A 26,241-nucleotide genomic window follows, 5' to 3' on the forward strand; every position below is an offset into this window, starting at 1 on the left:
TATGATTCCAATACAAACCAAACAAAACAAAACCAAAACAAACAAACAAAAAAAACCCAATCAAAAACCACAAAAAAACCCCAAAACCAAAGCTCATGACTTGTCACCAGCACCATCTTGCACTTGCTCTTCTCAAAAGTCAGGCACTGCAGTTTGTATTTGTGGTTTTATATGTAGAAGAATATTTTCGAAGCATCACAAAATATCCTTCAGGCATTTTTTCACTGACTATACCTTTTTGTTGTCATCCAGAACCGTGTTCATGCTCTCTATCCACAGAGTATCGATGGGGCCATCGAAGATGACCCACTTGCGCTCGGGGGTCTCGGACAACGCAAACTCCCTGAAGGTTGTAGCCACAACCCCGTCTGTCCACTGCCAGGGGTGGATGTGCCAGTGGGGAGTGAGACAAAACAGAGTTCAACCTGAGCTGCCAGCTACAGAAACCCTTCTCTGGGCTTTCCATTACCCCTCACTTTTAACTCTTGTGCTGCAGAGAGCAGCACCTAACTTTGGAGTTTCAACAAGGGTCTTAAAACAATAGCAAATAAAAAAAAAAAATCCACTTGAAAAAATACTTTAAGAAAGAGGACCAGCAATTCAATTTATGTAAACTTAGAAATGTTTCTGCCCTGTCTTGCACCTGTTTCTTTCCAGAATCACTCTAATTCTCTCCAGAGTCACTATTTCACATTTACTGCTTCATATTGTTCCTCCTCCAAACCTAAGATTCACACTTGGGAACCCATGAATTCATGGATTTTTCTAGAGTGTTTTTACATTACTTTGATTAAACAAGTTAAGAACAGACAGAAAAATGAATACAGTTATGTTTGATACGATTTCCTAGCATGGATGCAATATAAGAGGACAATGCCCTTCAAAATGGTATTGCCTTTTTTTTGCATATTTAAACCTATATAACAGCATGCACACTGCATACATACATACTGCATTTTTTATATCCTGATTAAAAACAGGCCACAAAAGAATTAGTTAAAATAAAATTTACAATTGTGTTCTTATCTGTGTATAAAATCATAAAATTATGAATTCAAGAGTTTACTCTCCATATAATATATGGAGAGTATAATAATAACATAATATACAGGAAACATCACTTTTGAAATATGCATTACCTCATGGGATATCAGATCAAACTGCCCAAAAAGCTGGCCCATAGTGATTGATTTTGGATTTACAGTTCTATAAATGACTTTTTCTTCTTCACCATAACCACGATTTTTCATAAGAGACAGCGTATCTGCCAACACGTGTAGAACTTTGGTCTTCCCAGAAAATGGCTCCCCCACCAGCATGAAGCTGTTAGATGGAACAAAAATCCTACTATTAATAAATTTGCCTTGAAATTTAGACTTTCACAGATCACATGAAGGCACAATCTTACAGAGATTCATTGATGAGCTGAATATCAACCATCATATAGCTCATGTCATATTTCCTCCAGTTACTATTCTGTAATAAAAGCTAGGAATAAAATGGCACAGATCTGACAATTAATATTTTAATACAAATAAGCTTTTACAGTCCTAAATTTTCACCACACTGATATCAGCACCTAAAATCATTATACATGTGCAAGTGCTTCTGATATCAGGAAGAGTACAATTCCTCTGACATACATCCTCAAGAATTTTGGGACATGCAAAAGCAGTATGAGCAATCAGCTGTTCCAAAGCTGATTGGAACAAAGAGGAATATTATGCCACCCTCAAAACCTTGTATAACTTCATACACATAACTGCTACAGTGTAAGTCAGAATTACAAAAGATAGTGCAGTGATGAGAACCTTACCCATGTCTAACAATCATCATTTCATATGTCTGTATCATTTTCTGCATAAAAGTTTGTACAGGTTGGACATTATGTTGAGTGCAACATTCATTGGCACATTCCAGAAAATCCTAAAATCCAAACAAATAATAATCTTAGTCCTGCTACAATTTAAATTACTATCCTGCATGACAACACAGGAGTTTATGCTCACCACAAAGGGTTTCAAATTAATTAATAATTGAAATAGTATTAATCAGAACACAGCAAACTTCCTGGAGGAAAAAATTCCCACTTCTGTACTTCATGTGCTAGAACAGGATTTAACTACAGTTTTTATCTTGAGAAGGCATACCACCCTTAGGAAACCAGCATTGTGCTTCAGAACCACATACTTTTTTCAAGATCGTAGTATCTACTGAAAACTTAAAAAGTTAATCAAATTTGGTTTTTCCAACATACTCATCCTTTTCAACCACTCTCCTACAAAGATTGCTTCAAGTGTTGCTAAAAATAAAACACAAGCACAAACCTTTATCTCACTTAATTATGTCCAGCAATTGGGAAAGGAATCAGAAAGCCTAAAACATGGTAAATCTGCAGATCAGTTCCCAATCTGTAATGTACAACCCTTCTGAATGTAAGGGAACTCAGATGTGGATTGTATTCAGCACACATAAAATAATTCCCTTTGCTACAAAGTTGCACTGCAAACATTCAACAATTTTGTTCATCTTGAAATACCTCACTGCATTAATTGCACCTGGTTACAAAGCAAATCACCACAGAACTATCAACAATGATCATACCAAGGAAAAAACAGAAGAGTACTTACATTGTAGTCTGCCTCGGGAAGCTTGATTCCAGGAAATAAATCACTGGTTATACCCATGAACAAAGGTATATCATGTGACAAAAATTTGGGCTCATTCACATCTTTAATTGATCTAAGAAGCTAGAAGAAACAAATATGCATTTTGCCGTTCTTATTAAGAGACAGAGCATAAGGTGTTCAGCAATTAAAATAACCTAGTATGTAACAAAGATTAAAAGATTAATTCATTAAATGGGGCCTTTGATAAGAAGCCCAAACATGCAATCATCAGAACAGCCCAGGAAAACACAGCATGTATTTTGTTATCTTAATTTTGCAAACTTTAAAACACGGACCATTGATGAGACAAGATATGCTGGAACTGCCTTCAGAATTCAGAACTGCATGTATCTATGAAACTCCTTAAACAAATACTCACTCAGGAACTCACCAATATATCTTCATCTTCTGCGGGAAATTTTAACTTCAGATTCCCCGCAGCCACCAGCACAGCTTTGACTGCCCGCATGCCATAGTCATAGTGATACTGAGAGGAAAGCTGCTCTGAACAAAGCCTGTAGGTCATGACTATCTTCACTGACAGTGACTTAGCATTCAAAAATCCATATGAATAGAGGGAAATTTCTGCTATCAGAGCATAGTTTGGAACCATCATGGCTACCGTTCGGAAAAGAACCTGGAATACATACCCAAAGAAATATCTTCAAATAATTAATTTAGGAATGGAAATAAATTCAGAACTTTTACAGTATTCAGCCCACCATAAAACAGTATTATCAATATCTGCAGCTTAAGTCTCCCTAGGAAATTAACCTAACTCAGTTACTACCAATATCCATCTTAATGTACAATGCAGTACATTAATAAAATACACTGTGACCCCAGCTCTTTTCCCTCAGCACTGTCTCAAGAAGGCAAGAATGCAATTTGCCCCTTGCACAGCTACATCCAGCAGTAAGGAAGGAAAATGTGTCCATGGCAGGTGAGAGAATGCACTTTCTTTCTTTCAGCAATCTGCAGCTGGTGTGCTCCTCATGCTGCACTATCTCTGCTTTCAGTTAGCAAAGCCTCCTCATGGAAAGATCTTACCTGGACAAAACAATCATCACAAAGGTCACAGATGCATCTATCTTATTACTTTACCTTCAGATTATCTGGAAGTTCAGAACGTCCTGCATAACCTGGATTCATAGTAATTGCTATAAAACAGTTGGGGTTAAGCTTCAGCTCAGTTCCTTCAAAATTAAATGTTTCTAGCTTCATCTGTATGGCTCTTTGGATGCAAAGGATCTGCTGTGCCACTACAGACAGCACTTCCAGTTCAATGCGATTGAATTCATCAAAACATGCCCAGGCACCTGATGAAGCCAAACCTTTGAAAAACTGCAAATGAAGAAAGAAACCAACAATATTGCTAACAGAAAATATTCAAAAGAGACTAAGAATATAATGTTGGAAGTTTAATTAGATTTAAAAAATACAATTACAATAATAATGCTTAAACTTGTTTAGATCATAGATCAGTGATGTACTTAAGAACAAAGCTTTTGACTCTAAAGTAAGCTAAATCAGAAGATCCCAATAACATCAAGTCTTGTTTGTTTCATGCTTTAATTAGCAACTTAATAGGCTTTCATAGAGCACAGAAAATTAAACATGTAGAGAACAGCATATAGCATCCAAGGGCAGCAGACCACAGGTGCCACATTTATTTGTGGCTGCAAAAGAGGGACCCTAAAATATTCATGCTAAAAATAAAATACAACATATATTTATTTTCCATTTACCTTTCCCATTGCCAGGTAATCAAGGCCATCAGAGCAGTTAAAGACAACACACTGAACAGCAAGAGCTTTAGCCAAATCTTTGGTGGTCTCTGTTTTACCAGTTCCTGCTGGACCCTCTGGGGCACCACCAAGGTTTAAATAAAATGCTCCAATCTAAAGCACAGAAATAGTTCATGGAAATTATTTGTAGTTCATCCACATGAAATGCTTCTGCATGAAAATGGTAAAATTAAATTGCATTTGCTAGTTTCATACACTTATTTTGTCTGACATAAACAGTATGGTTTTCCTAATTAAAAAGAATCTGAAATGTACTTACAGCTGGGAAAAAAAGGCAAGAGAATTTAATTTTGATCCTAACAGAGGGTTTAGTTTTGTTATCATCATGACCTTGACTGGTTATTCAAACTTTGTTATACCCAATCTTTCAGTTCTCGTTTAGATACACCTTTCAAGTTAAATTTGTTGCTTGTTGCTACTCTTCTCTCTCCATCTGTCCTTTAATATATTTTTTCCTTTTTTCTTTTTCTTTCCCACACCATCCCCCTTTGATGCTTGTGCCTTCCACTGACCATTCCATATCCTCTCCTATATTCCACTGAAGTAGAAGGAAATCTGACAGAAAACAAAGAAGTTGCAGACTTTAAACAAACAGTCCAATCCACAGTTACAGGGCCACATCTGTATTGACAAACAAATTCTGGGAATACTTTATTAAGACCTTGGTGGGTAAGGGACAAGACTTCCATTTGCCAGAATGCCACACTTCCACCTGTGGTGCTCTGATTCAAGGCTTGTGAGCCTAAAACCAAAACAGACTACCAACTGCATCACTCTCTCACACCAAGGCACCTTGATGTTTTGACAAACGGATACCAAGCATCAGCTACAGCCACACCATGTGTGCCTAGCAAAACTTGAAATCATAATCCAGCAAAGAGACTGCAGTCACTGATAATGAGAAAAGCTGTATCTGCGAAATCTGAGATGGCTTTCAGTTGTCAGGTTAGCTGAGGATAAACAAGTACAATAATAAACACCTCTGCCAAGAGCAGGGATACTAAAAAGTTGCCAAACCTGGACTAGTCTTAGGAACAGTGTGATCACAAGCGAATCCTTCTTCATTTAATTCAGCAGCCCCAGAACACCAGAAAAGCACTTTGCATCCTCACAATCTTTACAGTAATCGAATATTGTCTTTTCTTCCTGTGTGTTTTAAAAAAGCACAACCACAACAGAAGAACACACTAATGCTTCAGTCAGGTTGGTGAGCTGTTCAGATTTGTGATTATGAGTGATTTTCACGTTTAATATTCTGTAAAAATTACAAATCTCATTCCAGCAGAAATAGCAGAGTCTGACAATAACCCTAAGCCCCAAAAGGATGGCTGCACTGAATGGTATAAGCAATACTAGAGCACAGTAACCCCAGTTTGCAGTACCCCAGGAGGAAGCTCGTACCAGGGTGCGGTAGCACCTGTCTGTGAGAGGAGTGATCACCAGGCGGGGGGAGTTGCCCAGGTACTCGTAGGCGTATTTCACATTGCAGTTGATGATGCACACACGAACGTTCTCATTCTGCCAGTAATAGCGCAGCTGTGCAAGCCACTGAAAGTCTGTTTCACTCTGCACACCTGACAAACAGAGTTGACAGCAATCATAAAAGATGTTGTAGATAGCTGGATTTTCTATTACGGTTAAATTTAAAACAGCTTTGAAATTATTAATGTTGATGCTTGTAGACAAACACTCACAAACCCATTTTAGTGCTGTACTGTTTTAGGCAGTAAAATCTGATTGGTTAATGATTTTTCATTAACTATGTGTTAAGAAAAATGTCTTCAAATATAATTACCACTTCCAATCATTTCCTTGATGACATCTCTAGCATGAACATCAAGAGTAACCAAGGCACCCAGGGTAGTCCTTGTTTGCTTTGACAGTTTTCCTCTCACCAGCTCTACAATATCATTAAGTTGAAGCTGAAGTGTATCATAATAACCCTTTAAGCCCTAGGAGAAAAAAGGTAAATTTGCAACTGGTTATATCACAGTTTCAAGTGTTCCAGATTTCTTCATGTTGACTAGATATCTTAACAGAAGTTGCTTATTGAGCTACTGTTTTATATTGTCGTGGTTTTGATGGTTTTTCTCTCTTACCCACAGTTATGCATTTATGTTGCAAAGCTACATTTTAAACTATGATTGCACTAAATAAGAATACTAAAGTACCTGAATGAAAGGTATAAGTCACTGTACATAAATTCATGTATGTCAAACACACATGCTCATAATTTTTCAAATTTTATTTTAATTGTAAAAAACTGTTTGATTAAGCAAAATACATCAGCTGAAATGAAACACTAAGAAAGATTTTTTTTAAATTACACAGTACCTTGGGCCCATCGTGAAGAACTTCATGTACCTCACTTGTCCAGTACATTTGAGACACACAGAGCACTACTTGGCCAGGCCACTCCAGAACCCAGCGCTTTCTCTCAGTCTCTAGATAAGCCTGAAAGAGTTACATACATCATACACACACAGTGTCTGGGAATAACTACCACAATGTAATACAGAAGCTTATAATGTAATCCTATTAATATTCCTTGCTGAAGAATACTATTTTCCTATTTGCAATGTCCAAATGGAGCTTTAAATGCTCTTTTCCCCTTAGGTTCACAATTTTTTTTACCGAATAATTTTAAATATTCTTAGAATTATCTTTCCATACTACAGAAATATTCACAATTTGTTAACTTCATACAAAGAAATATTTTCTGTCTAATAATTTTCTTTTAGGAGGAAGCAAGCATATTACAAGTGTTCTATTTCTAATTCATAAGAAACCTGAACTATTACATCAGATGATATATCCTGTGAAATAGTACTGCTGTGAAACTTTTAGAAGAATTTATATCCACTGTAATAGGAAAACTACGTGCATCTTAATCAAACTAAACTCTAATGTATATTACTGGCCTATTAAATACTTGTCATGTTAACTCATGTTAACTTGGTCCTGGCCACATGACTTCATCAACTCCTGTGTTGAGGAAGAATTTTAGAAAGCCAAGAGACAGCCACAAAACAAAGATAGGTGCTACAGTTCTAAAATTGTCATAAACCCCATACCACTCTTGATCTGGCAATGACATCACGCACAGTCTTCAGCATAACATCTTCTACTTGAATTAACCACTTCTCCACTGCACCTCGAGCTTCAGAAGTAGAAATGTTTGAAACCAGTGGCACACGCTCGCCTTCAGAACTGCACATTCCTTTAATATCCAAATTGCGAAGGAAGTCCAGCTTAGCAATGCCTTCAAAACACTTCTTCAGGTGAGGCTGAACTCTAAGAGGATCCTTAGTCTCTGATAGGATCTCCAACATTTCATCATTAGACAAGAAAAAGAAGCTAAAAAATTAGAAAAAAATTAGAAAAAAAATACAACTGCATTATCAAGCTATTTTTGAAGCTTGATCAAGACTGATCTTATTCACAATAAAAAAGCCCCATTCAGATTCTGTGGGTTTTAAATAACCAAAGCTCATCATACCGGGGAAAGAAGAGACGTTTTTTTTCAAGGTAAGCATTAAGCCCTTTCATGATTTTGTCAAGAAGTTCATTACAGGTCTGAAGCTTCTCTGTTAATCCTGGCAAGGAAGTAGCAGCAAGAACCTGTAACAACAAACATGTGCAAACTGTCAGCTATAAATGAAGTACTTCAAACAGTATTTCAAACAGAAATGAATCAAATAAGGAACAACATAACTTTGTTTCTACAAAGCCTAGGGAACTGAAATTGTAGTTCACTGTATATATTCTGAAAACAAAGCATCCCCTCCCTGCCCCTCCTCCAAAAAAAAAAAAAAGGCAAGAGAAGCTACTGCTTTCTGTCAGTAATGGATATTTCCCTTACCTTTGGGTCTTCAGCACAAAACTGCATAATCTCTCTCCACAGTCTATCCACAGTCTGAAACTGCCGTCCCTCTTCTGGCATCTGTTGCATAATATCCTCAGAAGAGAAGATGGGTTCCAAATACAGCTTCTGTCAGTAATGGATATTTCTCTTACCTTTGGGTCTTCAGCACAAAACTGCATAATCTCTCTCCACAGTCTATCCACAGTCTGAAACTGCCGTCCCTCTTCTGGCATCTGTTGCATAATATCCTCAGAAGAGAAGATGGGTTCCAAATACAGCCACTGTGCCTGCACTTTCAGCCAGTCATCAATATTCTCCTGAATTTTAATCAAGCGGCTTTCCCATTCCTTAATAAATGTTTAAAGAATGTTAACTTGACATTTCCAATCAAATAATGTTAGAGACAACAAATTCAGGAAAGGTAGACATTGTGGTATTCCAGCTCCCAAAGAGAAAAAAAAAAGCCTACCAATAAACAAAATGAAAGAAAAATATTTAGGAGCATAAGTTCTTCCACATATACAGATGGCCAAAGGAGCTCAGAAATTTTTACTTAGTTGGAAATTAATTTTCCAAAATACATTTATCACTTTATTTAACAACTTAATTGTTAAGCAGTAGCCAGGAGGCTACCAGTGATAAATTCTATTTCAACTCCCCACAGCAAAGGCTCTTTTAGCTGAATGGCAGCAGGGACAGAATACCAGAAAAGCCACCTCAGCTCACAGGAGAGATCCAGCAAGTCAGGATAATAGCAGATACACCAGAGCAGGCTGCCTGTAAAGTGTAACTATGTTCACTGAGCCTGCTTGAGCCCGAACATTTCCCACATAAACCAACAATGAACTAGGAGGGAAACTGCAAAGCAATTCCACCAGCTTCTGTCCTGTCAATGGCCACGGTGTTAGCACCACAAAGACCACTCTAGCTCTGAAATTCAAAAGCAAGTGTAAAGCACTGCCATCATTGTTCTGAGGCCTGATTAAAAAACACTCTCCCAGCCATCAAGAACTACCTTTGCCCTGACGAAAACATTGTAGTTCAAAATTTGAGTCCAAAATTCAAAAAATAAAGAAATGTTCTTATTAGCAATAATAGAAACATTATTTCCAGTTATTAAGAAGTAAGGCTAATGGAAATATTGATTTAGCAAAATATTAGAAAAAATAATCATGTTCCCTTGGTTACATTTGAATTTGAATGGAAGAGAGAATTCCAAAGCAGAAATAAGATAAGTATGACTCATATGAACTCAAAAGATTCTTGCTGAAAAAATGAATGAAAGCATTTCATTAACAACTCAAACAAGAAAGTTGTAATACAATCAGTATACTATTGCACTACAGTTCTCCCACAAATAAAATGGTTGAAAAAGTACTCATTGTACCCTTATTTCATTTTCAAACGGTTTAATGAAAGGTGATCCTCTCATTGTCTGAGTTTTCATAATCTGATCATCAAGAAGAGCCTGAATTTCATCCACTGAAGACAGAATATGAATACCAGTCTCACGATACACATTTGTGGTGAAGGAAATTGAATCCCAGGTTTCCTTCATGGTATGCAGTGCTTTCTCCAAGGAAAATTCCTATTTAAAAAAGAAAGTAGCTTGGTCTAGTCACTGAATTGCTTTTTTCCAACTCTCTAATTCAATATGTAAGCACATCTAGCTGAATAAACTATTTTGCTCTAGCAGCACAAATTAACTACCTATTATTATTTTTCCTCAGTATATCCTTTTCTTGCACACAGAAAGCAGCACACTTGGGAAATATGGATGATGTCACATGAGATACAAATCCTTACACTCATTATTAACATCTAATGGACCAAAGTCTCACCAAATCTCTACTGTTGCATAATGGCAGAGACAAATAATGCTGGTAAGTCATAAAAGTATTCACTAAGAGACCTGATGTCATATTTGTCACTATCAAAACTCTGTGCTTACCTTGCTTGCAGCTACGCTTATTGTTGTAAACGGTTCCAAGTAAGAAGATAAATTCTGCTTTAAAACTTTTCTCAGGGTAGTTCCAGCATCTGGTGTTATATCATACCCTACTATATCTGACATCTGCCGCCAGTGACGTTCTCTCATGCCAGGATTACAAAAGACAACCACAGTGGGAATATGCTCCTAAATCAGAAAAAACATTTATAAAGTTAAAATTGTCATATATGTTATTTCTTAATTTTTTAACAATCTTTCGTGTGCATTTAAAATTCTGCTACAGTTGCTGAAGACCTGAAAATCTTTTCCAAAAAGTGCAGATGGCTGCACTTAGTTTTCCATTCAATTTCTAAATAATTATATCAACTACTGAAGAAGAAATAAAAAAACCTAGTAGCATAATTTTTCAGTGATGCTAAATTTTGCTTCTATTAACATAACAGAGTCCCATTTCAAAATTCCCAACTACATCCTTACATGTTTTTCTGCATCCAAAAATGACTTTTCTCCCATATGTGTGCACTTGTTACAATTCCAGAAACTTAAAAAAAAAAAAATCCAATGTTATTAAAATGAATGGGACAGTAAAATCTGTAAAGGGGGATTCAGAACAGCCTCACTCTATCTCTGACTCTGCATCATCTACATGCACTGAGCCATGAATTTAGCATTTGTCCCTCAGTATCAGATATTAATATCCCTCACATTTTCTTACCTTAAATTCTTTAATCTGATCCAGAACTGAAGAACACATGGTAAGAGTTGGATTATCCCTCCCAGTTCGCACTGCCTTTTTCTTCTCTGTTGCTGCTTTCTTCAGCTTTTGTTGGAAGAGTCTTAACAGTTTGTACATCTCTCTATAAAATTCATCAATCTCAGACTCCATGCTTTCCCCATCTAGTTCCAAAAAGGTCCCATCCATCCATCTAAGAAAAAAACATAAGGTTACAAAACAGAATAACAAATGTAGCCCACAAAAAATTATCTTTGCTTTGCAACACATGAATAGCTATTTAAATTAAAGCAAAGATCTTCTTCCATATTATTGTTATTCTTTGCAAAATTCTAAAGGCCAGCCAAAAGTGGCTCAATCACTTTCTTCTGTGTATTTGTGTAGTTGTCTTAAGTCAGACACATACTGAAACTGAGTAATTGCATGAATTAACAAATAATTAAGTTAAACTCTAGACAGAAATTGACATATGACATTTAAAAATACACTAGGTCTTGTATTTTCAAACCCCCTGTACTTTCAGCCATAGCACATTAAAACTTCTGAAGAATGCATGAAATAATAAACAATTTCCCTTAATTTATACACAGAGTACAGTTTTGTGGTAGGATGTAACCACCAAAGAGCAACATAATCGTTTGAACCCACCATTTTGGACAGCTGCTAGGTTAAAACCAGTTTTGGTTACAACCAGATGATGAGCTCTCTGGTTGAGCTCACATGTGTGATTCATGGTGTGATTCTTGGGGCTATCCTGTGCAATGCCAGGACTTGACTTCATGGTCTTTGTGGGTCCCTTCCAGCTTAGGAAATCTGATGATTCTATGATTCCATGATTCCATTTTAAAAATAAAAACAAATCAACATTTTTTTCTAGCTAAATTAAAAATAGCAAGCCTGATATGTATGTTATATTACCCTTTTACTTTGCTTTCCAATAACATGTTAACAAGAAAACAAATCCATATTCTACATCTGACATGAAAGAGACCAGGACAAGCATTTTTCTCATTCTCCCTCTTACAGCATTTAGAGCTGAATTACCTTCTTTCTGTTCGCTGCCATTTCAGTATAAGATTAAAGAGTTTCTGGTATGGTTCTATCTCAGCTCTTAAGTTGTTGAGGAGTGGGAATTCACTTGGTTTCCATCCAAGCAGACTCTCTTCTTTATTAAGAGCAGCTACTGTTTCATCAGTGTCCTGTATTGTTTTCTGTAAAGTCCTCAGGTCAGTCACATACTGAAATAAAATAACAGTATGTTTTGAGAAATAACCAAATTGTGCTCTGAGCAGCTTATATCAAAATATGAACTTTCACATTAAAATTAGAAAACAAGATTTAAAAACTTGTCTGCTTATTGGTGAGTATATAAACTGTGAAGACACCAGATGAACATTATGAAAAATAAAATTGGTTCTCATTACTGCATTTTAGAGTATTTTCAAAATGTATGGGCTTTAGAACTTACTGTTCCAGGAGGCAGGCACAGAATTTTTTATGTACGTGGCATATCATATTGGTAACTGGGATTTATTAGCTTAGGATTTCTGGTTTGTGCTTTGAAGTGTTTTGTTTTTTAAAAAGCCAAAATTTCTTACTATGTAGTATCTTCCAATTAAAGCACACGACATGCTCTGAAAATTAAAAAATACTGCTAGAAATTAATGAAACTTTGGAGCAGTGGTCTGCTCTTCACTAGCATAACAATTAAGTTTTGAGGTTTGTAGGAAAAAAGTATCAAATTGCTACCTGTGCTGGTTTTGCATTACTTGATTTGTGGTGAAGAGGGAAAATAAATAAATTATTTTCGTGGGTGCACACAATCTTTCTGAACTTCTATGATTGGTACCTATCAGCTAATTCGAGCTTTGTAGCAAACTTTCCCCTAAATAAAATGTTAAATGCCAGTAATAAACAAAAATGGGAGGGGGACTGAGCTTGATAACTGTGGCAAGAGGATAATAAGTGTTTTAGTTCACATTTGTTGCACTGATTCCTTTTAATTACAATTTTTTCCATGATCCCTGTGTATTAAGCACATAAAACATTTCTACTGATTGTATGCTATTAATCAAACCTGTTGCATGCGATCCAGTTGTGAGTGTTCTTCTAATTCTGTCACAGATTTATAAAGCTTGTCTAATTCAACGTGCACGTTATCACATTTCTGTTGCACCTCTTGTTCTCGTTCAGCTTTAGACTGCTGGATCAGCTACAAAAGAATTTTTTTTCCATTACAAAGGTGATTTTAAGTCCTTTCAATAATTAATATACACACCACCATCTAAACATTTAATGCAAACAGACAAAAAACTAACAATACAGATCAATTATCCTCCTTGCAACAGCTGAATTTTTTTTCTCCTATGTCCCACTTCAGTGTGTGCAACCTCTATATGCTAGCATGGAAGCCTCATCTCAATAATCAGAGCAGTTAGAATTTCTCAAAGGCCTCCTTCAGGAATCAGGAAACAGAAAGTAAAAGCATTACAGAAAGAAATAGATATACTCTTTTTGGGATTCAGTATTTTCCTGCCAAAAAGGACACCTACAGTTGTTGAAAGCCAATGCTATCGCACAGGTACCTGTGGCTGTAAAAGCCAGAGACCACCTTAAAGCACTGGGTCTGCACACTCAAGGGTTTGTTTTAGGGTACCAAACAAAAAATCAAAGAGAGAGGAGACTTCCTAAGACAAGGACACCTACTGCCATGCAAAAATTGTGAAGCAGACAAACAGAATTCCACCAAAGGAGGAACCAATCTTTTAATTTTGCACTAGAATACAACAGACTCATATCTGAAGGGATACAATGCAAATATTCAAACTCCTGAAAATTATGTGAAACTGTTCTTGTCCTCAACCTCTAGCACTATGCAAGTCACTTGATGGCCAGCTACAGGGTCCCACTGCTGAGGGATTCTCACTAAGTAGTGAGATTCACTCTGTACTACCATTTTCATTAAAAGGAGTTAGAACAAACATCATGGACCCTCGTTGTAGAAGTAGAAAATTAATTTTACTGATTTTTTGGGGGGATTAAAAGAAAAATTTGCTAGCATGGGGATAACATGCAAACAATGTCTATAACATTTTATAGACATAGTAGTCTCCCAAGCTGGGTATCTTTTCAGCCAGAGGCATAATTATTACCCTTGGACACATGCCTTAGTATCTAAACAAAAATTATTAAAGGAGAAATCCTTACTTGTAATATTTAAAAGATATAGATTTTTTAAAATGTTGATTTTTAATTCTTTAAAAATCTTAGAAGAAATTATTAAATCTATGCTAAATTACTACAGAGAGGCAAGAGAACAAGAAAAGGCTTGACTTACTGTGTCACAGACAGAGACAAAGCATGCTAAGATGAATACAGGTGGTGGAAGAAAAGTAATCTACAGTCACACAGAGAAAATGAGATGTCCCATATTTTCTCTTAATGATTGCTAGAAAACATTGTTCCCCCTGTTCTTTAACAGAATAAAATACCATTTTAAGTAAATGACTCCCTGTCCAAACACTCAGTCTTATTAAGGGCCTGACAGTTACATTTTCAGTACTAGACAAGTAGTGTAGTGAATTTTCACCTGCCTGTGTCTTACCTAGTACTGACCACGAGCATATTAGGATAATAAGACTTGCTGAAGCTTTTAAGTTACAGTGACAGTTTTAAAATTTAGCCACAAAAAACCCACTTTTGTTACAAAAGTCTGGAAATATGGTATTCATGCATGTCTAAATTAGTATGGTTCATGTTATACGTGTATGTACATTTAGCCTGCTGAGGAAATAATAGCTCAAGTAAAGTGAGAAGTCTAACAAGCCAAAATATACCATAAACTAAGAAAATGCTCTTACAATATCATGCTCTTTAAAAATGAGGTTAATCTTCTTTGGCCAAAATATAGCTGTTGAATTTAGTTCAAGGTCTTCAGGAGTAAATGGATAAACATCTATCAAGTAACTCATTTGCCGACAGCACTCCTACAAAGAGAGAGTTCACAAAACTTTAGGTATGATAGGTCTGTTTAAAATATAGGTCAGGACAATATTATCTACAAAGATAAAATAAAAATCTACATTTAATGAACTTTTCAGAATTCAGAGCTCCTTCAGCCAATTGAATATTAACATTTAAAATATATGTGTAATGTTTTTCAAGTCCTTGCCCTGATCATGAGCTTGTTTTTCTAAATACAACTCCTGTGTTCTGTAAATCTATATGCAGAAATTCTAATGTTATTAAGAATACACATAATTTCTGCAGATATAAACATAACATATTTATAGACCTCTTACCATATACAAATCTGATACATATTCACACACACATGCAAAAACTACTCCTAATGTAACATCATCTATATTCTGATCAAAGAGTAAATTGCTTCTTGTGTGTTCAAAGTCTGTTGACTGTTTTTACACATAAAACGTTCTTTATACTGTCTGTTACATTTTCACAAATAGATTTTTAAGCAGTCCTGAAGTAAGTCTCCAAGTACAAAAAATAAACTGAGCGATTTATTAAAAGCTGCATGTCCTCAAAGATGTACAGAACGGGAACGGGAATAAGAAGCGAATGCATATGGCAAATAATAAACTGGACTTCCCACTTCTGTCTGAAGTAACACTGAGTTTATTCACACAGGCAGAAAAAAGTCTTCACTCTGGAATGAATTCTTTATTTGTATAGGTCAGCATGTCTAATAAAAAATCAAGAATTAAAGGATAGTCATTTACCTTACTCCTTCGCACCAGGTCCTGAAAATCTTTGGTTTTGATTTTCTTCATGTATTCCATTATTTCTACCATTTCTTCTGTTGACTCAGGAACTTTTAATGCATTTTCCTTAATGGCTTCACATTCGCTGCATATCCTATAGTTTTATTTTACATAAATTACCAGCATTTTAAGATATTAGTTTGACTGGTATCAAGCTCAGCCTTAATGCAATTAAAAATTCAAATTACTTTAAGTATTCTCCCCTCACAAATTCCGTTATTTATGAAACTAGAAGGGGAATATGTCCAAGTCAGTCTAGACAAATACTGGTTTTTAACTGGAAATAATTGCTTTGTTTGGATTTTGGGGTATTCTTCTGAAATAAATGTTTTAGTAATCTGTTGTTACTAAAAGAACTTCAATAAACTATCATTAGTGTACACACAAACACTTTCCTAGTAAATATTGTCTCATTTTAGTTATGTGGAATCACTATAAAACTTGGCCATAATTGTTCATTTTAACTAAAAAATGTAGTAAGAGTTTCCCCATTATTTAATCCATACCAGCAAATTAACCTCCTGCTTAACTAAACTGATATCCTGTCAGTTCACCCAAATAGAAGATAAAGGGGAGGTGGTAGATATAATTTTCCTCAGTTTTAATAAGGCTTTTGATACTGTCCTTCATAGAATCCTTCTAGATAAGTTGTCAAGGTGTGGGATGGGTGTTTTCATGGAGTGCTGGGTGAAGAACTGGTGAAGTGCAGAGCTCAAAGGGTTGTAGCAAAGAGGCTGGCGACTGTTACCAGCAGTGTTCCTCAGGATTCACTGCTGGGCAGGTCAGTTCAATGCATTTATCACTCATTTTGATGCAAGAGTTGGATGCAGAATCAGCAAGTTGCTCATCATACAACCGTGAGGTGTTGCTGAGTCCCTTGAAGGATGGGACACTTTGCAGAATTAAACATTTTGACTATGATTAAGAGGATGCAAGGCAGTGAGTTGAAATGCCAGATTCCCCACCCATGATGGAGTAACACTCAGTACAAACACAAGTGGGGAGGAATGGCTTGAGAGCAGCCCTGCTGAGGTATCTATCAGGTAATAAGAGAGTCTAAATTTGACAGTGCAGTGATACTGTAATTCATACATGAATCCAGAACAATAATAAAGTCCTTGGATCTTCAATCTTAGATCTTTTAGCTCCTCCATTATCTAAATCTATGTTCTACCTTTTTTTGAGACTAAAACAGCAGAAAAAATACAACAGCCTGTGCAAACTGCATTAGATCGTTAGGTAGCCAAGAACCTTCAGTAAACAAAATATGGTATATTTGCATTTCTTCTACATGTTTCTGCTATGCATTTAACACATAGAGCATTCATAAGCAGAAAAAATCTACTTACCTTTCATTTTCCTCTCTGTAATTTGTAAATATTTTGTCCATTAGCATTTTTGCGAAGTTGTTTGCACAATTAGCCAAACCTTGCTTTAAATCCTCACAATTCAAACAGACCATAGGGAAATAAATCACCTCTGGCAAACTCATTATTTCCTTCTTGAGGGTGAAAAATTCATCTATGAACTTCAGAAAAACATTAGACTTTACACTTCAGAGCTGTTGTTTAAATACTTGGCTACATGAGTAAGTATTAGACACTGAAGAAAGTAAGTAATATTTTCTTCTATTTGCCATAAATTTTTAGGGAAAAAAACAGTTACATTGTAGGTAGTCCATATTTTTAGCTAAAGGTAAGCACCTGTTACCCTCTGTTACCTTCTCATTATTGCTGCATGTATAGTAAAGATTATTTCTAAAGTATAGAATTAAAACTTACAGCAGTGTATTCATCAAAACTGGGTTGTTCTGCTATAAATCTGTTTATCCGTTCCTCTGCAGTTCCATCTGCAAGCCAGCCATAATTTTCAACTACAATTAATTACAATGTATTTATATTAATAAAATGCATTTGCCACACAGCAAGCTACTTATTACAAAGAAGTGACACAGCTAGTTACACACTCTTCCATCACTCACCATAGCCATTAAAATGTTGCTTTGGGCCTTCTAAGTTGTCTCTGATAGATTTTTTCAGAGTGGATTTGGCCCATTGTACGGTGTGAGCAGGAAGCTCAGCATCCAGAGTTGCAGTGCCACCCGTTAGCCAAGCATGTACTGTTTGAAAGTTCTAAGAGCAGTGCAAGTGTTGATTATTTAAATTTTAAAAAGCAGCACAAGGTTACATATACTTTAAAAGTAAGTTGCAATCTGCAGAAGACACAATCACAAAAGTATAAGACCCTAACCACGACCAAGTTCACATGCTTTATACACATATAGAATGACTTTTCCTGAAGCAAAGAGTTGAACATGAAATATGTAAAGGAAAACAAAAACTTATCTAACTTCGCATAAAATTAAATTATATAATATATGCAAATACAGAAAACCAACCCTAAAACACTTGTCTGAAAGTACCACCACATGTAACCAATGACCAATACTCAGTTCACATCTAAAGCCCCCAGAAAGGCTCTCTTCCCTAGAACCATAGACAGGTTCTTTTGATGTTGTATATAATAGTTTTTAGAGATTTGGGTATTTTCTTTTTCTTAGAAAGAAAAACATTATCAACTCTAATTTTCCTTGTGTTTCTCTGGAGATCTTAACTTTAATGAAAATTTATTGTAAATCATCACACGTATAATAAAGATGTTATTATAATTGGAGACCCAAAGAGCAAACTAAAACAATCAATAGCAAGTGCACCAAGTTTTTATAAGCAAAGAGTTACAAAATTACTTCAGAGCCTGGAGTGCCACTGGATATCAAGATTCATGATGTGGCCTGTAGAATCATTGTGGAAAATAAATACAAGTTGCATTCTGATCCCACTGCCAGGGTAGTCAGACTCCTAAATCACAAGTATTTTCATATACTGAACATCTTAACAATTACATCATTAAATAAAACAAAAGCACACCTGAAGAGTCTGTCCTATACAATCTACTACAAACAGAATTGCTTCTTCTAAGTCTTGCAAGCTTGGATAAAACTCCATTCTATTTTCATCCAAAGTCAAGTCCATCTTAAATATAGGCAGACGTCTTTTGTCTTCAGGATCAAAAAGTTTCACATAAAATTCAGTTGTTCTTTGCAGTAATTCTTTCAGCTAGGTAATAATATAGATCATCTATTAGTTCACATAAAAAGGGCTCAACCCATTTTCCACCCATCCAGTAAGCCAGGATTTCCATTCATTTTAGCACTTCTGGCCTGATTTGCAGATAATTGAAGCAGTGTGAATTTTTCTAATAATTCTAATTAGAAATAAGTTCTAGTTTTTCTAGTGGTTATTAGTCCCAACCCTTAAATGAAAACTGATGAACAAGTAAACATTTCAGTAAAGTCCATGCATCTATTTTTGCTTCAAAAGTAAGCCTATTACTAATAAATATATGTAGAAAAGAAATATCTTGAAAGCATTTTCCTTTGATTAGACTATTGTTCCATTATTTTTCTACAGTGCGAGTAATGTTTTAATCCCATTAAGTTTATCACGGGAGGAAAGATATTTACCTGATTAGACAAAAGCACAGCCACACAGTTATAAAAAGACTCAAGCTGATCCAACTTTACACCATCCAAGGCTTCTGACTGAGTAAAGAGACCAATAACTCTTTGGTACCATGTACTCATTATCTTGTCTTCTGCTTTAGAACAACTTAGAGATGCATCAGTTTTAAAAGTTTTACAGTCAACTGGTCCTTTCAATCTAGAAAATAAAGTTACAGCCAACTTTATAAACAAAAGTTAAACCAAACATGGAGTAAGGTAACAATACAAACTTTTGTATTACAAACCTAGTCTTTAGCAGGAAGCACAGTGGGAACTTACACATTGCTTCAGTAGACTAAAAGGAAACAAAAAGCCTGCCTCAAACTCCAGGATTTGCAGAACAATTACCAGAAAAAATAGCAAGGAAAAATATTTTTTAAATTACCTTTTTGAAAACTATGAAAATTTGAAGTTCCAAGATTAAACAGAAAATTCAACTTCTGAAAACGAGCAAGAAGTCTGATCTTCAAGGTTAGCACAGAATTTTCTACAGATGATAATACTACTAGAAGTTGATTTTTCAAATACTAATTTAAACAGATTTTATGGAAATTAAGCATTAAGAATAAGTGAATAATGGGGAGAACATTACAAAATTAAATACAAAATACAAATAAAAAGGTCTGATATTACCAACACCTTGAACAACAATAAAATACGTAACACAGAGAAGAAAAGTCACATGTCATAACACAGAATAACTTAATCACAGTACATTAAAATGGTGCATCAAAGCAATTTTCTACAGTAAATAGTAAAACTGAACAAGCTCATCTTTGCCAGCTTCAAAAACCTATATGGGTCAATAATTCAGCAGAACAGACTTTACCTGGAACTAGAGAAATCCACTACAAGGAAGTTAAAGAATGCTGTATAACCAAAATCCAGTAGTGTTTTCATTGTGGGGTGAAGAATACGTAAGGTGGAAATTATTTGGTTTTTTGCTTTGATATAATTGTTATGCCACGTACTAGAAAAGTCCAGGCCTCTAAAAAAGAAAAACCATTAAAAAAAGCAACCAAAACAAATAAGCAAACAAAAATTAAGAGATCAAGCACTACTTGAATAAAGTACTGATACATAAAAGATAGTATTCAAAAGATTATTCCCTAGTGTGAATACTTAATTAAATGCCACACACATGTCCTCACTACCATGCAGTGGAAATCATACAGATTCTCTGATGCTTTGTCATCCATGGTATTTTCAGATCACCTCCTCTTCCAGAAGTCCATTCAATATAAAATCCTAACTTCACCAACTACTATCAGGAAGCATTTATCAACAGATTTTGATAGCACACACTCTGATGCATCAGCCAATTGTGCAATTTGGGTATTTCTATTTTATCTACCTAAATTCCTCTTTCATGATGGGAGGGCATAATGGATTTGCCTTCAGTCTCAAGGTTTCATCTCATAAAACCAAAACCACACAAAACCTTGGTATTATATGCAGTTTTAGGATGTCAAAGTACTGCACAATGCTGCTATCTGCCAGAAAACTGCCCCATACACACACAGCTTGTTCTAGAGGCAGCTGCATTGTGACTTCAGTGTCTGAGCACTCAGAGCCAGGTTTAATTTGCAGTCATGAGTGCTGCTCTACATAACTATAACAGTAATAAAATACTGTCAATGCTAAAACTTTGTAGAGCATTCAGATAAGGGATGTTCAAATGCAAAATCCTCTATAGAGATTTAAAAATATCCCAGTAAGGGGCTCCAGAATTAATCTTGTACCATAAGTCTGTCCCCGCAGCTCAACAAGAATGTCCCTCATGTGTTTTGCCAGTGAGTTATTTGCTAACTTAATCCACTCACAGAGGTAATAAAGGCAAAGGTGCCTCCTCTTCCAACTTATCAAGTTCTTTTAAGTCTGGTCTAACAAGAGCTCTTCTCACTAAAAAAAAACCAAACAAACAAAAAACCAAAACATGAACAGCAGAAGAAAATTAGGCCATATTCAATAGTCACTGTACTTCCTTGAACCAAGCACATAGCAGAATGAAGTAATTGTGTCACCCCAGTCTACAAAACACATTCTCCCAAAGGTAACTGAAAATCAACAGCTTCTGCTGAATTTTTATACAGATTTGGGTGCCTTGATTCCAATTCTGGCTCCTGCTGCTGAAGGTTTTCAGATGGGTTTGCATTTAAATAAGTGAATACTTATGCAATTTCTTTGCTGAGGGGATGGTCAGTGACAGCAACAGGCTCCCCAGGGTGTGGTCACAGCACCAGTCCTGCCAAAATGCAAGGAGCACCTGGACAGTTGTACGGTTGAGTTTCAGAGAGCCCTGCTGGACTCTAATCCTTTTGGACCCCTTCTAACTTGATATAATCTATGATTGCAAGAATTTATGGCAACTTTGTTACATAATTACAATGAGGTATTATAATTATGCCACTGATGACATTACAAAGAAGTTAGTCCAATGTTAAATTGTTTATTTTTTAATATACATTTTTAAAAGATCAGCCATTCACTAAAATAGTAACAAAACTGGGCCAAATTTCAGATTCCGTTTAATACAAATGCAGATAAATTAATACATGATTTCAAGGGAAAACACTTCCAAAATTCCAGTTCATTACTTTTTTTAAAAGGTTTTAAAATTGAAGTGAGTTGTATCAGTGATATCTAAAACAGTAATTATCTTTGCAGATTTTTATTGTGAGCTTCCTCCTGCAACAAAAGCACCATCAGAAAACTCATGAAAGTGTTTGTGAATAAACAGCTTAAAAAAGCTACTGTTCCTGAAGAGGTAGAAAGAATGACTAGTACATTAAAAGTTTCTCCTTTCTTTAACAGTAAACAGCAATACATTCTTGCTTCAAATTAACTAAACAGGTTAAAGACATAATGAAAAAACTTCATTAGCAATCGTCCTTTTTGACATGAGGTCTGCAGCTTTCTCTTTGGTTGAACTGTACTTTCAGCTGGTTAACTTTTTACTGGTTCAAATAAAATAACCAAGTTTTGCCTTAAACATTATGGCCAACACACATTTAATAAGGCAGGAAAAGCTAAATCAGCAGGTGATTACAAAGATCCCACCTGGCTGAAAGAACAAACCAGAAAAATCATTTTACGCACGAGAACATGGAGTTTATAATACATATACTAACACTAATATAAGTGCTGAGTAATCTGTAGTACTTACACACACATCTTTGCATGCTTTTTTCATAATCCCTTACTATCTCCTTTAAAAGGTCTTCAGTGAGCAGCTGTCTGTCTTTGCCCTCCATAAGTGATGGTGGAACCATGGCAAGCATGGACCTCAGCCACTGCTGCTGGATGGGAACCATTGGATTACTCTGCACACAATTCTTCAAAAAGAGGTACTCTGCCTGGAAGGACAAGATTTTCAAGGTCTAATACCTACCTATGTATGTATTTTTGTGTTAGGCTTGGCAAAAGTCTCTTTTCATTAATAATTTCTTAATTTCAAAATTTCTTCATTTCCTGAAAGGCAGGGTGTTTAATCTTTTCAGTATTCACTGACTACTACCCTAAAAACTGCTTTGTGGTTGGTAACATGGTCTCTCTGTCTTAATGTTTAAATATAAAATATTGTACTTGTCAGTATGGCATTTTCCTTGGTCCTCTGCTGAAGTTTATGGTTAACAATAAAATAGTTGAAGGTTAAGGTTATTGTTCTTTGGACAAACATTTATCTGGCAAAAAGTGTGGACAAACATCCTCCATAAGGGAAGTTGATCTTGGCCAAAGAAATAGGTATTTCTGCTTTTAATTGACAGTTTTGTTATAAAATCTCTACTCAAATAATGAGTTTGCCTAACAACAGCTAGGCAAAGCTGGTGTTACCCTAGGCTACTTAATATAAATATTTCAATACTAATTTGAGTTTCAGTGGCTCTCAGAGATGAAGTCTTACTTCAAAAGCTATACACAATTTGAAGTTTAGTGCATGTTCTTCAAATTCAGGGAACGATGGCAAAGATTACCTTTTGTACAGGCTAAGGTACAATCTATGACTTCAACTGACAAAAGATCCTGAAGCCTGCTAGGTTTTTTCCCTAAATAATGATCTGTAACTAAGGTTAAATTAGTTATTGATAGATGCTCTTTCTAAAACAGAAAAATACTTTCCCTCTACAGGACCAAGAGACAAGATTCCTATTTTGCTCCTATTCCATTTTCCCCCACCAAAACTACTTCTTCTTGTTTAATAATAATAATTCTGCATTACATGCTCAACTGCTCTTAATAGGGGCCATTCACTCTTCGTCGCCAAAAAAAGGAAATGAAAGAATTTAACTCACCCTTAGCTGGCTTTCATCGTCCATCTGTATAAAAAGAAATGGAAAATTGTTATATATGAAGAATATACAAACAAAAATACTGGAAATATAAAATTTAGCAAATATTATTCCCAAACAAAGACTATTCTACAGATATACAGGCATACATTTCAATTGGATTACCAGAGTATATAAATACATTTATGAATTACTGAGGAGCAAAACAAGCATCTTGAAGTAAATTCTAAGAAGGAAAATAAATGTCCCAATAACAAAGAACTAAATAGGAAACAATAAAGAAATACTTTCTCACAGTGGAAGGCAGTTCTGTGATAGGAGGTGCAGCATCTCTCTCATCTCTTTCATCCATGTTACTGTAATAGACTTCAAGAGCTCGATCAATTCTAAAGTAAACAAGAGCATCAGAAATGCAGAAAAACTACAAATAATACAATGAAAATAATGCTAGCACTTTAATTGATGCAACCTATTTTTTCATCTTGATCACTAAATCTCACTATAATTATATGAAACAAACACTATTATTTGTCAAATATCAAATGTGTAATGTCTCTTTCACTTGAATTTCACACGTCTTGAATTACATGAAACTCACAGTATCTGATTAATCATCTTTTGCTGCTCCTTGCCTTTGTGATATGCCAACAGTTTCTTCTGTGATGGTGACTTTTCAGGTATCACTGGTGTAGGTAAACCAGGGGGGCGAAACAAAGTTCTCAAAGTCCGTTTACTGGAAGTTGCTTCATCATCTGAGTCCTCCATCTAAAATCATAAGAAAACCAAAATTCTAGAACACAATCCTGTCCAGAAAGGAGTTTAACACATGCATCTATTAAGGCATAAAGAGGCATAAGGCATAAAATGAGGTCACCTCAGGGATCTCCACAGTTTAGGTAAAATAGTTGTTTCAAAAAAGAGAGCAATAGTTTATATTATAAAATGGCAAAGTTCAAGGGAAAGTGTGTACATACAAAGCCTGTCATAAGAAGGAAAAAAAAAAAAAAAAAAAAAGGAAAAAAAAAAAGGAAAAAACCCTAAAGAAATTATTTTAGAATGTACATAAAGCATAAAATGAGGTCACCTCAGGGATCTCCACAGTTTAGGTAAAATAGTTGTTTCAAAAAAAGAGAGCAATAGTTTATATTATAAAATGGCAAAGTTCAAGGGAAAGTGTGTACATACAGAGCCTGTCATAAGAAGGAAAAAATAAAGAGAAAGGAAGAAAGAAAGAAAAAAACCCCCAACAAATTTGTGTTCTGCGACTGAGCTAAAGTTCAGCTAAAAGATCACTCTTCTATGGAGGCTTAATCACCTGAGTGGGGCTATTCCAAAGACTGATGGTCGGGTTCCCCTGGAAACACGATGCACAAACTCACCACTGCATTTCAACAGCTTCCCACAGGGGAGCAGAAAGATAAAGCTACCTCCTAAATCAGTGCTTATGTCCTAAAACCGCACCAAGCCGGGGATGGCGGATGCACCAAAGGACACAAAGGACTCAGCCACGGCCGGCCGGGACACCGCCCGTTCCCGGGGCGGGACACCGCCCGTTCCCGGGGTCCCTCAGCCCCGCCGCCCTCACCTCTCCCGGCGCCGCGGCCCCGCCTCGGACAACAGCGCGGTTGCCCCGGAGCCGAGGGCGGGCCCGGCCCGTGAGGGGTGCTCGGGGCTCTCCCTGGCCGAGAGCAGCGCCTCTCGTGATGAAAAAGAGAAAAAAAGAAAAGAAAAAGAAACTTAGTAAAAGCTTACCTTGACCGTCCCGGTCCTCCACAGGGTTGGCGCAGCCCGAGCGAGTCAGAAAGGCCCTCTGCTCCAGCCTCTGCCTGCGGCAAGCAGATCACAGCAAGAATGCTTGAGAAAATAGAAATATACCCTCAAGCATCAGGTGGCTGTTGCTAAGCTTTTGCTTTTTGTACGTTTATAAATGGAAATTTTAAGGAACTTCACAGATTTGCTACCTACCTGCCCACACTTGACAAAAGAGGCTTTAAAACCCTAATTTTTTGTCTGTGTGGGCAGAGCCCCACGCGCAGAGGCTGAGGGAGCAGCGGGAGGAAATTTTATGGCTGTTTTACGAAGTCCTGGACACCTTCCTAGCGTGGCTCTCACTGCCCGGACTGTTCCGCATGAGGTTTCAACCCAGACACGAAATGTTTTCTCACAAACAGAACAAAACCCAAACTCTTGACGTTAAAGCATTTAACCACAGGCAATTAGCATCGGGGCGTTATGAGGGAGACCCGCCCACGCCTCGAACGTCTGTTGGCCGGGAAGCCGCGCCGAGTAGAGGGGGTTTCGCTGCTGAGGGAGCAGCACACGCTGGTTCTCCTCTCGGCCCGACTCACGCCGTGCCGGCGGGTTAACGGCGGGGCACGGGCACGGGCACGGGCACGGGCACGGGCACGGGCACGGGCACGGGAGCGAGAGGACGGCCCGGAGCGGGTCGCGGGACACCAGCAGGGGGCGCTGCCTCACGGCCAGCGGCACGAGCCCGCCCCCTTGCCGCCTCCCGCGCGGCCCCGCCCCCTTGCCGCGCGCGCTGACGGCAGCGGCAGGCTCTTAATAGGGGCCATTCAC

General features: G+C 36.7%; 1 protein-coding gene across 1 annotated transcript in view; it reads right to left on the reverse strand.

Moving 5' to 3' along the window:
* The window catches only part of DNAH12 (dynein axonemal heavy chain 12), a 60,245-nt gene extending 34,288 nt beyond the window's left edge, over positions 1-25,957 (reverse strand). Inside the window, exons 1-33 of the mRNA XM_039695524.1 lie at positions 25,627-25,957; positions 25,414-25,487; positions 24,260-24,426; positions 23,957-24,047; positions 23,665-23,688; positions 22,539-22,728; positions 21,196-21,274; positions 20,202-20,360; positions 19,334-19,529; positions 18,738-18,926; positions 17,792-17,942; positions 17,592-17,683; positions 17,160-17,338; positions 15,769-15,904; positions 14,887-15,012; positions 13,104-13,238; positions 12,071-12,264; positions 11,009-11,219; positions 10,294-10,479; positions 9,730-9,930; positions 8,495-8,689; positions 7,977-8,098; positions 7,552-7,834; positions 6,812-6,931; positions 6,273-6,429; positions 5,879-6,051; positions 4,418-4,570; positions 3,774-4,013; positions 3,061-3,306; positions 2,631-2,750; positions 1,817-1,926; positions 1,140-1,323; positions 235-375 (exon numbers count right to left, since the gene is read on the reverse strand). Of these exons, the coding sequence (XP_039551458.1) occupies positions 235-375; positions 1,140-1,323; positions 1,817-1,926; positions 2,631-2,750; positions 3,061-3,306; positions 3,774-4,013; positions 4,418-4,570; positions 5,879-6,051; positions 6,273-6,429; positions 6,812-6,931; positions 7,552-7,834; positions 7,977-8,098; positions 8,495-8,689; positions 9,730-9,930; positions 10,294-10,479; positions 11,009-11,219; positions 12,071-12,264; positions 13,104-13,238; positions 14,887-15,012; positions 15,769-15,904; positions 17,160-17,338; positions 17,592-17,683; positions 17,792-17,942; positions 18,738-18,926; positions 19,334-19,529; positions 20,202-20,360; positions 21,196-21,274; positions 22,539-22,728; positions 23,665-23,688; positions 23,957-24,047; positions 24,260-24,426 (4,950 nt within the window). The 5' untranslated portion in view covers positions 25,414-25,487; positions 25,627-25,957. The remainder of the gene's footprint in view (positions 1-234; positions 376-1,139; positions 1,324-1,816; positions 1,927-2,630; positions 2,751-3,060; positions 3,307-3,773; positions 4,014-4,417; positions 4,571-5,878; positions 6,052-6,272; positions 6,430-6,811; positions 6,932-7,551; positions 7,835-7,976; positions 8,099-8,494; positions 8,690-9,729; positions 9,931-10,293; positions 10,480-11,008; positions 11,220-12,070; positions 12,265-13,103; positions 13,239-14,886; positions 15,013-15,768; positions 15,905-17,159; positions 17,339-17,591; positions 17,684-17,791; positions 17,943-18,737; positions 18,927-19,333; positions 19,530-20,201; positions 20,361-21,195; positions 21,275-22,538; positions 22,729-23,664; positions 23,689-23,956; positions 24,048-24,259; positions 24,427-25,413; positions 25,488-25,626) is intronic.
* Between the last annotated feature and the right edge of the window lie 284 nt (positions 25,958-26,241).

Source organism: Passer montanus, unplaced genomic scaffold (assembly GCF_014805655.1).
Source record: "Passer montanus isolate IOZ18808 unplaced genomic scaffold, ASM1480565v1 scaffold9, whole genome shotgun sequence".
Lineage (NCBI taxonomy): Eukaryota > Metazoa > Chordata > Aves > Passeriformes > Passeridae > Passer > Passer montanus.